The sequence below is a fragment of the Macaca nemestrina genome, chromosome 4, assembly GCF_043159975.1.
Source record: "Macaca nemestrina isolate mMacNem1 chromosome 4, mMacNem.hap1, whole genome shotgun sequence".
Classification (NCBI taxonomy): Eukaryota; Metazoa; Chordata; class Mammalia; order Primates; family Cercopithecidae; genus Macaca; species Macaca nemestrina.
This window is the reverse complement of record NC_092128.1, coordinates 153,744,595-153,757,139: the sequence shown is the minus strand read 5'-3', so window position 1 is coordinate 153,757,139 and position 12,545 is coordinate 153,744,595. Positions and strand designations below refer to the sequence as shown.

Below are 12,545 nucleotides of genomic sequence, written 5' to 3'. Positions count from 1 at the left end.
TCCGCCCGCCTCGGCCTCCCAAAGTGCTGGGATTACAGGCTTAAGCCACCGCACCTGGCCAAAAAGCCCATTTCTAATCACTCAGTGCCAAGGACAGACCTCAAGGCCCTGCCTGCCCTGAACCAAGCACTTGCTGTGTGCAGGGGATCAACAGGACGATGCCAGAGAAGGCCCTGCCATCAGGCCATAGAATGGGGAGTTGCCCCTCCAGCCGCCACTCATTGGCACGGACCTCGCACCCGCGTGGGGGTGCTGCAGGCAGGCGCAGGGTCCGTGAATGGGACAGGGGCCTGCCTTGCCTAGACCGTGCCACTGCCTATGCGGGGCTCCAGCTGAACCGCTCCCAGATGCATTTCTTGCGTCCCATGTGGTGTGATGGCCACACACTGGCCTTCAACGGAGACTTCTGTCCGAGTCTCAGATGGACTGTATGCTGTCTGCGAGCCCTGACTGCTCAGGGCCTGTGAGTCTCTATTAAATGCCAGAAACCCTAGAGTGCTTAGCAGAGCCCCTGTCACACAGTAAGGGCTAATACGAGGTGGCTCTTGTCATGCCACTTTACAGTTTCATAGATAATTCCAGAAGTTATTTACCTTTCATGACTACCTTAATTTTTTTTTTTACCTGATGTCTATGAACTCTGTAATGACTGCTTAATTGGAAAAGCTTGTCATGAAATACGAATTTTTACAAACGACCTATCAATTGCCATAAATGCGATCTGAGACCTCTTGTGAGGGGTAAGGACAGTGGTGATGGGTTGGCCTTCTACTGTTCACAGCAGGCAGCAGAGAACTTAGCAGGCTGGGAGGCACTGGCCGAGTTCTCAGACCCTAAAGGGCATACAAATCACCTGTAGGGCTGGGCGCGGTGGCTCACACCAGTAATCCCAGCACTTTGGGAGGCCGAGGCGGGCAGATCCCTTGTGATCAGGAGTTCCAGACTCAGCATGGCCAACATGGTGAAACCCCATCTCTACTAAAAATACAAAAATTAGCCGGGTGTGGTGGCGCATGCCTGTAATCCCAGCTACTTGGGAGGCTGAGGCACAAGAATCGCTTGAACTGGGGAGGAAGAGTTTGCAGTGAGCACAGATTGTGCCACTGAACTCCAGCCTGGGTGACAGAGCAAGATTCTGTCTCAAAAAAAAAAAAAACAAACCATCACCTGCAGATCCCACTGGATGCAGAGTGTGATTTCGAAGGCCGGGGTAGGGCCTGGGCTCCTGCATGCTAACCAGCTCCCAGCTCCTGCTCCTGCTGCTGCTTCACAGGCCACTCTGAGGGGCAAGTCACGGTAGTGCTTGCAAACTAGAGAGAAACATCATTCCAAAGATGATGGAGGTGGTTGCCTCATGGCAGAGCCAAGCCCAGAGGAGCTGCAAATAGGAGGAGGACAGGAGCCAGGCCGGGTGCTAGGTGGCCACAGGTCATGGAGCTCCGGAGCTCCGGAACACTCGGTGAGGCCCTGCCTTCCCAGCCCTATGTTCACACCAAGTATTTCACAGCATTTAGGTCTTCTTCTGGTTTTTTTTTTTTTTTTCGGAGACAGAGTCTCACTGCCACCCAGGCTTGCATGCAGTGGTATGATTATAGCTCACTGCAGACTTGACTTCCCAGGCTCAAGTGATTCTCCCACCTCAGCCTCCCAAATAGCTGGAATTACCAGCTTGAGTCACTATGAATGGCTACATTTTGTATTTTTTGTAGGGATGGGGTTTCACCATGCTGCCCAGGTTGGTCTCAAACTGCTGGACTCAGGCAATCCTGCCACCTTGGCCTCCCAAAGTGCTGGGATTACAGGCGTGAGCCACTGCGTCAGGCTGCAGCACTTATGTTTTATTTCATATGTATTAATAGATCATATGCCCCATAAACGTATTACTGAATTAAGACCATGCTGCATAAAATCTAATTGATTTTACATAAACCAATGAAAGTAAATTCATCTCTAGTAGACAATTTGAAGATTTCTCTGGAATTCGGGGTAGAGAGATTTAAATGTGCTCTCCCACCATTCTCTACACTTTTTTTTTGAGTTGAAGTCTCACTCAGTTGCCTAGGCTGGAGTGCAGTGACATCATCATAGCTTACTGCAGCCTCGAACTCTTGGGCTCAAGCGATCCTCCTGCCGTGGCCTCCTGAGTAACTGGGACTACAGACATGAGCCACCACTCCCAGTTAATTTAAAAATTTATTTTGGAGAGATGGAGTCTTGCTATGTTGCCCAGGCTGGTCTGAAACTCCTGGCCTCAAGTAATCCTCCCACTTCGGCCTCCCAAAATGCTGGGATGACAGGTATGCCCGACCCCTCATGCTTTTGATAATGTAATATGGTCAGTTAGTGTCTTCTTGTTATCACTAAAGCTGCCTTTCTTTCACCACCAAAACGTAAGAAGTTTTAGAATCATATAAAAATATGCAGTGACCACTATGAGCTGAACAGTTTTCCAAACTGACAACTGTTGAACCCTGGTGAAGATCAGTTTCCACAGGGAGTGACAGCTGCTTCCCTGGCGAGGCTGTGGGCGGGGCCTCGGGAGGAGCTACTCTCTCTGCGGCAGCTGCTCCCGTGGGGACACTGGCGGGGCCTCAGGAGGACCTACTCTCTGCGGCAGCTGCTCCCGTGGGGACACTGGTGGGGCCTTGGGAGCTACTCTCTTTGCAGCAGCTGCTCCCGTGGGGACACTGGCAGGGCCTCGGGAGGAGTTACTCTCTCTGCAGAAGCTGCTCCTGTGGGGACACTGGCGGGGCCTCGGGAGCTACTCTCTCTGCAGAAGCTGCTCCTGTGGGGACACTGGCGGGGCCTCGGGAGGAGTTACTCTCTCTGCAGAAGCTGCTCCCGTGGAGACACTGGCGGGGCCTCGGGAGCTACTCTCTCTGCAGAAGCTGCTCCCGTGGGGACACTGGCAGGGCCTCGGGAGGACCTACTCTCTCTGCAGCAGCTGCTCCTGCAGGGCGGTCCGCTCTTCCTTCAGGTCTCTCACGGCCCCTCGGAGACGGTCATGGTCCTTGCTGCGGTCCCCTCGTGGCTGTCTGTGCAGCACAGAGCTGGATGCAGGGCAGGCTGGCGGGTGTGATCTGACTGGTTCTGCGGCGTGTGGTTTTGAGCTCTCCATCACACTTAGTTTCTGGAGGCAACACAGGCATGTTTTAGATGCTAGTTCTCATTTCTACTTTCTATTTACTAAACGCAGAAAAGAGGCACCGAAGCAGGGCGAACCAAGTCTCCAGCAGGGCCACGAGAAAGCTTTGAGGGGACCCGAGTTACCCGGTGACACAGCGGGGCACAGGGCTACTGGAAGAGCATGATCCCTGCTCAGCTCTCTTTAATCAGAAGTGAGGCACGCCAGACCCCTGCCGAGGCAGGGCACAGGCAGAAGCCATTAAAATAGAGAGGAGGGCATGAGGGGAGGTGACTCAAATGACTCTGCACATCTACCTTCCTGCCCATCCCCACCCTCCACTCCTGCCTCTCCCGGCTCTCGGACGTGCTGCCCACTGTGCTTCCAAACCACCTCTGGGTGCCTTGACTTCCCAACAAGTTCTATATTTTAAACGTTCACAATTTATAGAAACTTCTCTTCTTGTTTTTTTTTTTTTTTTGAGACAGGGTCTGGCTCTGTCACCTAGGCTGGAGTGCAATCACAGCTTGTTGCATTCTTGAACTCCTGGGTTCAAGCGTTCCTCCTGCCTCAGCCTCCCAAGTACCTGGGAATACAGGTGTGCACCACCACACCCGGCTAATTGTTTTCATTTTTGTAGAGATGGGGTCTTGCTATGTTGTCCAGGCTGGTCTCAAATTCCTGGGCTCAAGCAATCCTCCTCTCAAAGTACTGGGATTGCAGGTGTGAGTCATTGTATCTGGCTAGTTTTCTACATTGTAAATATGTAAAAAACTATTTTTCAAAAACGTTTTTCCTTCTAGGTTTATTCTTCTTGGCCAAACAACACAGACGCTCTAATTTACTATTTAAAATACAAAGGTCCAGGCCGGGCACGGTGGCTCACGACTGTAATCCCAGCACTTTGAAAGGCCAAGGTGGGCAGATCACTTGAGGTCAGGAGTTTGAGACCAGTCTGGCCAACATGGTGAAACCTCATGTCTACTAAAAATATAAAAATTAGCTGGGCATGGTGGTGGGCACCTGTAATCCCAGCTACTGGGGAGGCTGAGGCAGGAGACTGCCTGAACCCAGGAGGCAGAAGTTGCAGTCAGTCGAGATTACGCCACTGCACTCCAGCCTGGGCGACAGAGTGAGACTCCATCTCAAAAAAAAAAAAAAAAAGGAAAAACCAGCCTGGCTCAGTGGCTCATGCTTGTAATCCCAGCACTTCAGGAGGCCAAGGCGGGCGGATCACAAGGTCAGGAGATCGAGACCATCCTGGCTAACATAGTGAAACCCTATCTCTACTAAAAATACAAAAAATTAGCCGGGCGTGGTGGCAGGCGCCTGTAGTCCCAGCTACTGGGGATGCTGAGGCAGGAGAATCACTTGAACCTGGGAGGCGGAGGTTGCAGTGAGCTGAGATTGCACTACTGCACTCCAGCCTGGGGACAGAGCGAGACTCCATCTTAAAAAATACAACCCCAAACAGAGGTCCAATTCCAGTAGAATCAGCCTAATTCCTACTTTGCAAAGTCGCGTAGGGGATGTGGGGAAACGTTCACTTCCCGATATTTCTGGCTGACCAGGAGTTGGGTCAACAGTTCCCTGTGGATTCCAACACAACTCGAGTGGTGGAGGCAGCGCCTGGTCGTCGACAGGCAGGGCACAGCCCACAGCCTGCACAGGCGGGCTGGACCGTGAGGGGCTCCAGTGCGAAGCGCGTCTGTCTGCGGCCACGCACAGAAGCTCACAGCCCAGCGAGGGGCGTGAGAGCTGCCTTCAGTGTTGTCTACACCTGGAAGAAGTCTCCTTGCGGTCTGTGTGTGGCGCTGCCTGGCGGACAGCCAGTGCCATGCTCAGCGCCACCTTCCGCACCCTGTGAGCCCGTCCCCACAGCATGAGGCCCCTGGTCCTCAAGGACAGTGGCCCTGAGACGCCCGCTCACCTTCTCCAGCTCCACAATGCGTCTCAGCAGCCGGGGCTTGCTCCACTCCACATAACCTAAGGGAAGCAGTGTGGTTTCAAACGGCTCCTGGCGAGCACTGCCAGCAGGGCCACCCTTCTCAGGTACAGCCTGAGGCTCCTCTCCCGCAGCCGGAGCAGCCAGCGGGGCTGCAGAGCCACTCTGACAGGTCCCGGCCCCCTGGGGGTTTCGCCAGCACGGGCCCAGTCTCTGTCCCCTTGGACCATGAAGAGATGTCTGTACTAATGGCCTCCAAGCATCTCAGGGTGACGTGCTTTCCCATTCCACCTGGCCAGGCCATTAAGACAGTTCTCATCAAGATCTCCGATGACTGTCATTCTGCCAAATCCAACAATCGGTTCTCAGTCTGTCCCCTTCCTGGCATGTACAGCCCCTCGCTGGCCACTCCTCCCCTCCACCATACACGGCCAGGTTCACCGCCCCACCATACACGGCCAGGTTCAGGGCCTGACCCCTGCTCCTCTCACTCCGGGTGAGCTCACTCGATCCACCTGAGTGCTGGTGACTCGCATGCTTGGCTCTCCAGACCAGGCCTCTGTCCCGCACCCCCCACACAGCCACTGCCTGGCCCGCACTCCCACACACTCAGACCTCCCGTGGCCCTTCCCCATCTCAGGAAACAGCAACTCTGTCTTTTCAGTTGCTGGGACGAAAAGCCTTGGAGCCTGGCTGCTCCCTCTCAGAGCCTACACCCTCTCTGCAGTTTCCCTAAGCTCTGGCTACAAGATGCAACCAGACCCCGACCACCTTTCACCACACCCACTGCTCCCCACATTCAGGCCACCAGCAGCCCGACTAGACAAGCGCAGAAGCCTCTGTCTGCCACCATCCTTGTCTCTGCACAGAAGCCAGGGGGCCTCGGGAAGCAGCACGGCCCCCTCCACCCTCTGCCTCACACTCCCACGGCACCCTTAAGGCTCCCATGGCACCCTGCCCCACCGCCCCACGGGGCCTCAGGGGCCACACTCCACGTGTCTCCCAGGCACTCAGCCCTGCCCCGCCTGTCCCACCCCTGCTGCCATCTTCATGGCTGTCTCGCCCCTTCTGGGTCCCACTCAGCTGTCACTGTCTTGGGGGCGCCTTCCCGTCAACCCTGCTTGCAGCTGCACACACCACCTGCCTCACCCCAAAATGTGTCCTCCTCCCCTCCTCCATGGCACGGCCATCTGACACACCTGTCACGCATCTGACCCAGCTCCTCCCTCCCTCCAAAAGCACTGTCTCCTCGAGGGATGTCTGTGAGCTTCCGTTCACAGCTCCATCCCCCGGGCACCGTGTGGCCCGTGGCAGGTGCTGGCGCACGTGGGAATTGGCATTGCTCAAGGGTTCACATCTGCCCTCGTGGTGCCTGTCCAGTGGCCATGCCCCGCCCTTCCCTGGCCTCCCTCCTGCAGTGGCTTTCAGGAAGGTACCCTGTGTCTTGGAGATGGTGGGGGAGGTACTCAGCACGCGGTCCAGGTCCTCCTTCAGGCTCTGGTTCTCCTCCGTGAGCTCCTGGACGCTCCGGGACAAGTTCAGGAGGGCACTGCCCATCTTCTTCTGCCTTTTGGTGCCCGTCTTCTTCTCCCCCAGGGGCCTAGAACAACCAAATCGTGGGCTGAGGTTTGCATTGCTAAGCTGGTTTCACACATGCTTGAAATGAGGGGCAGGTGAATCACAGCTTGCTTTGCTGGTCATGAGCTCAGAGTGGCTTTTGCAGGTAAGTATTTGAAATCGAATAGGCAGTAATAACTTTGAACCCTAAATAAGCAAAATGTTAGCACCCAAAATGGAACCCCATCCTTAAGCAAGGTAAACCTGTGTAACAAAATATCGTACTCAAGTAACAGTATTGTATTTTCCATGCCATCACTAGAAGGGTTATGGAAACATATCTTGTTCCAGCAGGTGCCTACAGAATAGCTTAGATTTCACTTCTTAGCCCACAAGGTCTAAAGTATAGTCGATCCTCATTATCTGCAGATCCCATAATTGCAAATGTGCTTGCTGCTAAAATGGATCCGTCAGCCCAAAATCAATATGCACGGGGGTTTTGTGGGAATTCTCACACGTGCACAGGTCATGAAAAATGCCAGCTCGGGCTGAACCAGGTGTTGCTCGGCTCCTCACCTCAGCTCATGTAAAAACAAGTGTGCTTTCCGTGGCCTGCCTGGTGCTGTGGCTCTCACGCTTCTGTGCTGTTTGCTGGTGATGCTGCCTTGAGTGGGCTGGACTGCAGTGCTGAGTGCTGTCCAGTGCCTCTAAGCTCAGGAAGGCTGTGTGGGCCCCTGTAGAGATGCTTATGTGTGTGCGAGAAGCCTCATTCAGGCCAGCCATGAGTTTGATGAAAATTAATCTACAATCACTATTAAATAGGGTGTCTTTAAACAGACACACACATTAGCCAGGTTATACTTTGACTGGCTGATAAAAATGTTGCGACCAGGCCGGGCGCGGTGGCTCACGCCTGTAATCCCAGCACTCTGGGAGGCCAAGGCAGGCGGATCACCTGAGGTCAGGAGTTCGAGACCAGCCTTGCCAACATGGTAAAACCCCATCTCTACTAAAAATACAAAATTTATCCGGGCGTGGTGGCATATGCCTGTACAGTGCCAGCTACTCGGGAGGCTGAGGCAAGATAATCACTTGAACCCAGGAGACGGAGGTTGCAGTGAGCTGAGATTGCATCACTGCACTCCAGCTTGGGCAACATTTTCCAAAAAAAAATATATATATATATTGTGAGCAGAAGTTCGCAGGAGCCCTGTTCCTCCCCTAGGAGCAGTGGTTTAGCATTCGCTCATTCCATGTTCACGGAGACTTTATAACTCTGTAAGGCAGACGTGATAACCACTGCACTACAAAAACCTACAGATACTTTGTAATTGAATAATGAGAATCAATTGTAGTTAGTATCTGGCCCTTTACAGAAAAAGTTTTCCAACCAGTTTTAAGGATTAGGGGTAAAGAAAAAGGAAAGCAGTCCGTGACATCAGCAAGCTGCTGCAGAGGCCAGTGACACGGCCAAAGCCACCGTCAGGGATCAGCCACCCAGAAGCGGATGGCAGCCTGGTGCTGCATCCGTTGGGAAAGGGATATGGGAGATCTACCAGACAAGGAGAACCTCAGTGTTTCTCCTGATAAACTTATTTAGGAAAACATTAGGTGGCAAAGTAAACTTGTCCTTGTATGCAATGTCTTCCTAAAAAGGTGGATCTGCTTTGAAACAGCACTTTCTAGCTCTAAGCTGGAAGGCAGGATGTAGAATCTAGAACGAACACGGGCAGCACTGAACAAGCGTTGGCCGTCAACACGTGGTCACTATGAGTAGTCTGTGAACACCGCAAATGGAAACGTATCAACTCTAACCCTGAACAGAACAGTGCGGTGTTGGCACCACTGCCAAGCTAAGGGCAGTGTATGCTGCACCCACGTGACAGCCACACGCTGTCAGAGGAGCTTCCACAACGTGAAGGCAACACACAAAACGCAGCTCACAAAAGGCCATCATACTTCTTTCCGGTGGTTTCAGAACTTGCCAAGAGGGTCTGGAGACGATGCACCTGTAAATACCAAATTGAAATGCATGAAAACACAAGGCTAGCATGGAGAAGACCTTCTCTGAGAAGACTGACATCACAGTCCTGACCACTGCCTACAGCCGGAAGCGAAAACTAAGTGGTCGCACTTCATCTTTCCATTGGGCTTGAAGCAGGAGCAGGCTCCAGGAGCGCAGCTCTGGGCCACCTGGACTCGACCCACCACGTGGGGCCAGTGCCGGTCCCCTCCCACTTGGTGCCCCCAACTCAGTGCCGGCCCTCCGCCCTGCCGCCCAGCACGGTGCCCGCCCTCCGCCCCGCTGCCCAGCACAGCGCACCTCCTCGTAGTACGTCTCCATGGCGATCCGCATCTCTTCCAAGTTGGTGGTCTTCATATCAGCCTGGAGTTTGCTGAAAACCCAAGTTCAGTGTTAACAGAGCCGTGCCAGTGTTCCCAGGGGACAGAGCAAGAGGAAGAGTTTCCCAGAACATTCGGAAGAGAAGAGAGAAGAAACATTTGGAAGAGACCCGGGATGGGAGGGAAAAGCCTGAATGGGCCTTCACTCAGCTTGTGCCTTGAACAAGGGACTCGTTTCAAGCCTGATGGGAGAATTCCTCACACTGGAAAGCATCCCCTGTGTAGACCAGCTGCTTCGCAAAGTGAATAAACAGATTCCCTAGAGATACTCTTCTCCAAGATGCTGTCTTTAAAAGACTAGATTAATGGTGAGGAAAGACTTCGGAGCTTAGAGAGGACAAGCCGCTTTGAGTGGTTGGTTTTGTGAGGAAGAGAGAATCACCTTTTCCCTGGCACTGTCAGGCTGTCCCCTCGCTCTCAACACAGAGCAGACTTTAAATAGAGACAGTGATAGAGAAACCAAAGTAAGGTCATGGAGGTTCTGCACTGAAACAAGAAGAAATCTGCAAACTTAAGTTGACAAAATTGGACAGGAAATGAGGGGGTAACTATTGTACGAACAGGAGACATGAGGCAATGGATGTGTGGCCTCAGTTTCCCTTAAAGAAACCAAAACACGGCCTAGAAGGACTCTCCGTTCGCGCTCGAAAGGCAGGTAAAGAAACGCGAGTAGCCACACCAAAAACAGCACAGGGACGGCGCAGGACTGAGGCATGGAAACCTCATCCTGGGAAGATACAGGGTCCACAGAGCAAGCAGAGAGAAAGCATTCCTTAAATACAGGAAGAAGTTGAAGGGAAATATTTAGAGGGAACAAAGACAATTAAAAAAAAATTTTTTTTTTTTTTTTTTTTTTTTTGAGACGGAGTCTCACGCTGTTGCCCAGGCTGGAGTGCAGTGGCGCGATGTCGGCTCACTGCAAGCTCCGCCTCCCGGGTTCCCGCCATTCTCCTGCCTCAGCCTCCTGAGTAGCTGGGACTACAGGCGCCCGCCACCGCGCCCGGCTAATTTTTTGTATTTTTAGTAGAGACGGGGTTTCACTGTGGTCTCGATCTCCTGACCTTGTGATCCGCCCGCCTCGGCCTCCCAAAGTGCTGGGATTACAGGCTTGAGCCACCGCGCCCGGCCGACAATTAAAAAAAATTAAAAAGAGGCAGCTAATATTTACCTTCGGCTTTGGGGTGGGAGTAGGGACACAGGACAGGGGTTGGGGAGGAACAAAGGCTGGAGTCTGAGCGAGCAGCACAGGGGGGCAGGAGGCAGGGGAGAGGATGCAGGCCCTGCGCCCACCTGATGGTGCCATCCTTCTCCTTGCACTGCTGCTCCAGCTTCAGGATCCTCTGCTTCAGCCCATTAATGACCTGCCGGGGAACATGCCCATCAGGCAGGCCACCCCCACTCTCCCTCAGTAGACGTGGCTGTCCCCTCCTCCCAGAGCACCTGCACACCTCACTGGCCTTCCTCCCTCCAGCACTGTCCTCTCTTCTAGACTACAGGCCCAGGGAAGAGGGAGGGCCCCACTGTGCTGTCCTCTCCCTGAGTAAAGCTGGGTGAATGGCAGGGGTGTGGCACCGGCTGGAGCAGGAGGAGGTGGCAGCCATCGTGGGCACACTGACCGACTGGCAGCCCTTCCCCAAGCACACCACACACTTCGGGGACAGAGCAGGGTGCTCCCTTGATTATATTAAATAAAGGAAGCAGCCCCATCACCAGCTGGAGAAACCCCGGACTCAAAGCCCCTAGGGCCACCCAGTTCAGTCTCCACAGGGCAGCGAGTGGGGCTGGGAGACAGCGCAGCCGTAGGGCCCCGAGGAGCCGCTCCCCTCCATCTGGGGAAGGGAGAACAGCTCCAGAGGCCTCCTCACCTCCTTTTCTGTGAATGTCTTGCTTGGAGGAGACAACATTCTTATATTCTTTAAAAAACATTCTTTTCTTCTAAATAGACAACTTTTAAATGGAGATGGGGTTTCACTATGCTGCCCAGGCTGGCATTGAACTCCTGGGCTCAAGCAATCTGCCTGCTTTGGCCTCCCAAAGTACTAGGATTATGTGTGTGAGCCACCACACCAGGCTTGAATACACAACTTTTACATTGGATTTTAAAGTCATTTTAAATTATGTTAGTTGGCTGGGTGCAGTGGCTTACGCCTGTAATCCCAGCACTTTGGGAGGCCAAGGCAGGTGGATTGCCTGAGGTTAGGAGTTTAAGACTAGCCTGGCCAACATGGTGAAAACCCATCTCTACTAAAAATACAAAAATTAGCCGGGCATGGTGGTAGATGCCTGTAATCCCAGCTACTCAGGACACTGAGGCAGAAGAATCGCTTGAACACGCGAGGTGGAGGTTGCAGTGAGCCGAGATCTCACCACTGCACTCCAGCCTGGGCGACAGAGCCAGACTCAGTCTCAAAATAAATAAATGAGCAAACAAATAAATTATATTAGTCATACATGAATACATTTTCCTTAAAAAAATGAAGATGTTACAGGACTGGGTGCGGTGACTCACGCCTGTAATCCCAGCACTTCGGGAGGCCAAGGCGGCTAACAGAAGACTGACATCACAGTCCTGACCACTGCCTACAGCCGGAAGCGAAAACTAAGTGGTCGCACTTCATCTTTCCATTGGGCTTGAAGCAGGAGCAGGCTCCAGGAGCGCAGCTCTGGGCCACCTGGACTCGACCCACCACGTGGGGCCAGTGCCGGTCCCCTCCCACTTGGTGCCCCCAACTCAGTGCCGGCCCTCCGCCCTGCCGCCCAGCACGGTGCCCGCCCTCTTTAAGAGATCGAGACCATCCTGGCTAACACAGTGAAACCCCGTCTCTACTAAAAATACAAAAAATTAGCCAGGCATAGTGGCGGGTGCCTGTAGTCCCACCTACTAGGGAGGCTGAGGCAGAATGGCGTGAACCTGGGAGGCGGAGCTTGCAGTGAGCTAAGATCGCGCCACTGCACTCCAGCCTGGGCAATAGAGCAAGACTCTGTCTCAAAAACAAAACAAAACAAAACAAAAATGAAGACGTTATAGAGGCTAAAATACTCTGACCTGGCCACTCCCCTCTTCAGCCAACTGAATCCTGTTTCCACTTGCATGCCCCTCTGCACCTGGTTCTGTGCATGGCTGTGTGTGTGCACTCGGGGAGTCAGGCCCTCTGTTCTCACAGAAACGGGGCTCTGTCACACGCATCCCTCTGAATCTTGTTTTTTTTTTTTTCCTGACATTCAACAAATCCTCCTGGTGCTCTGTCCCTGCTGGCGCCTGTGAATCCACACTATTTCCCACAGTCTCTCCATCCAGTCTCTCCTATTGATAGACACTTTTTGTTTTTTGAGACAGAATCTCATTCTTGTAGCCCAGGCTGGAGTGCAGGGGCATGATCTCGGCTCTCTGCAACCTCTGCCTCCTGGGTTCAAGCGATTCTCCTGCCTCAGCCTCCTGAGTAGCTGGGATTACAGGCACATCACCACACCCGGCTAATTTTTTGTATTTTTAGTACAGACGGGGCTTCACCATGT

At 53.2% G+C, this 12,545-nt stretch overlaps 1 protein-coding gene across 9 annotated transcripts in view; it reads right to left on the bottom strand.

Moving 5' to 3' along the window:
• The window catches only part of LOC105483394 (IQ motif containing E), a 54,920-nt gene that overhangs the window by 21,693 nt on the left and 20,682 nt on the right, over positions 1-12,545 (bottom strand). For 5 of the 9 annotated variants that reach the window (XR_011622638.1, XM_071095431.1, XM_071095432.1 and 2 more), the window contains 6 exons: positions 10,320-10,390; positions 8,950-9,022; positions 8,571-8,635; positions 6,506-6,669; positions 5,055-5,110; positions 2,931-3,130 (listed from right to left, as the gene is read on the bottom strand). Coding sequence is in view for 8 of the 9 variants with exons in the window: in XM_071095431.1 (XP_070951532.1) it covers positions 2,931-3,130; positions 5,055-5,110; positions 6,506-6,669; positions 8,571-8,635; positions 8,950-9,022; positions 10,320-10,390 (629 nt within the window). In the remaining variant the exon portion in view is untranslated. The remainder of the gene's footprint in view (positions 1-2,930; positions 3,131-5,054; positions 5,111-6,505; positions 6,670-8,570; positions 8,636-8,949; positions 9,023-10,319; positions 10,391-12,545) is intronic. The other 4 variants (XM_071095434.1, XM_071095429.1, XM_071095428.1 and 1 more) reach the window with 1 other exon arrangement.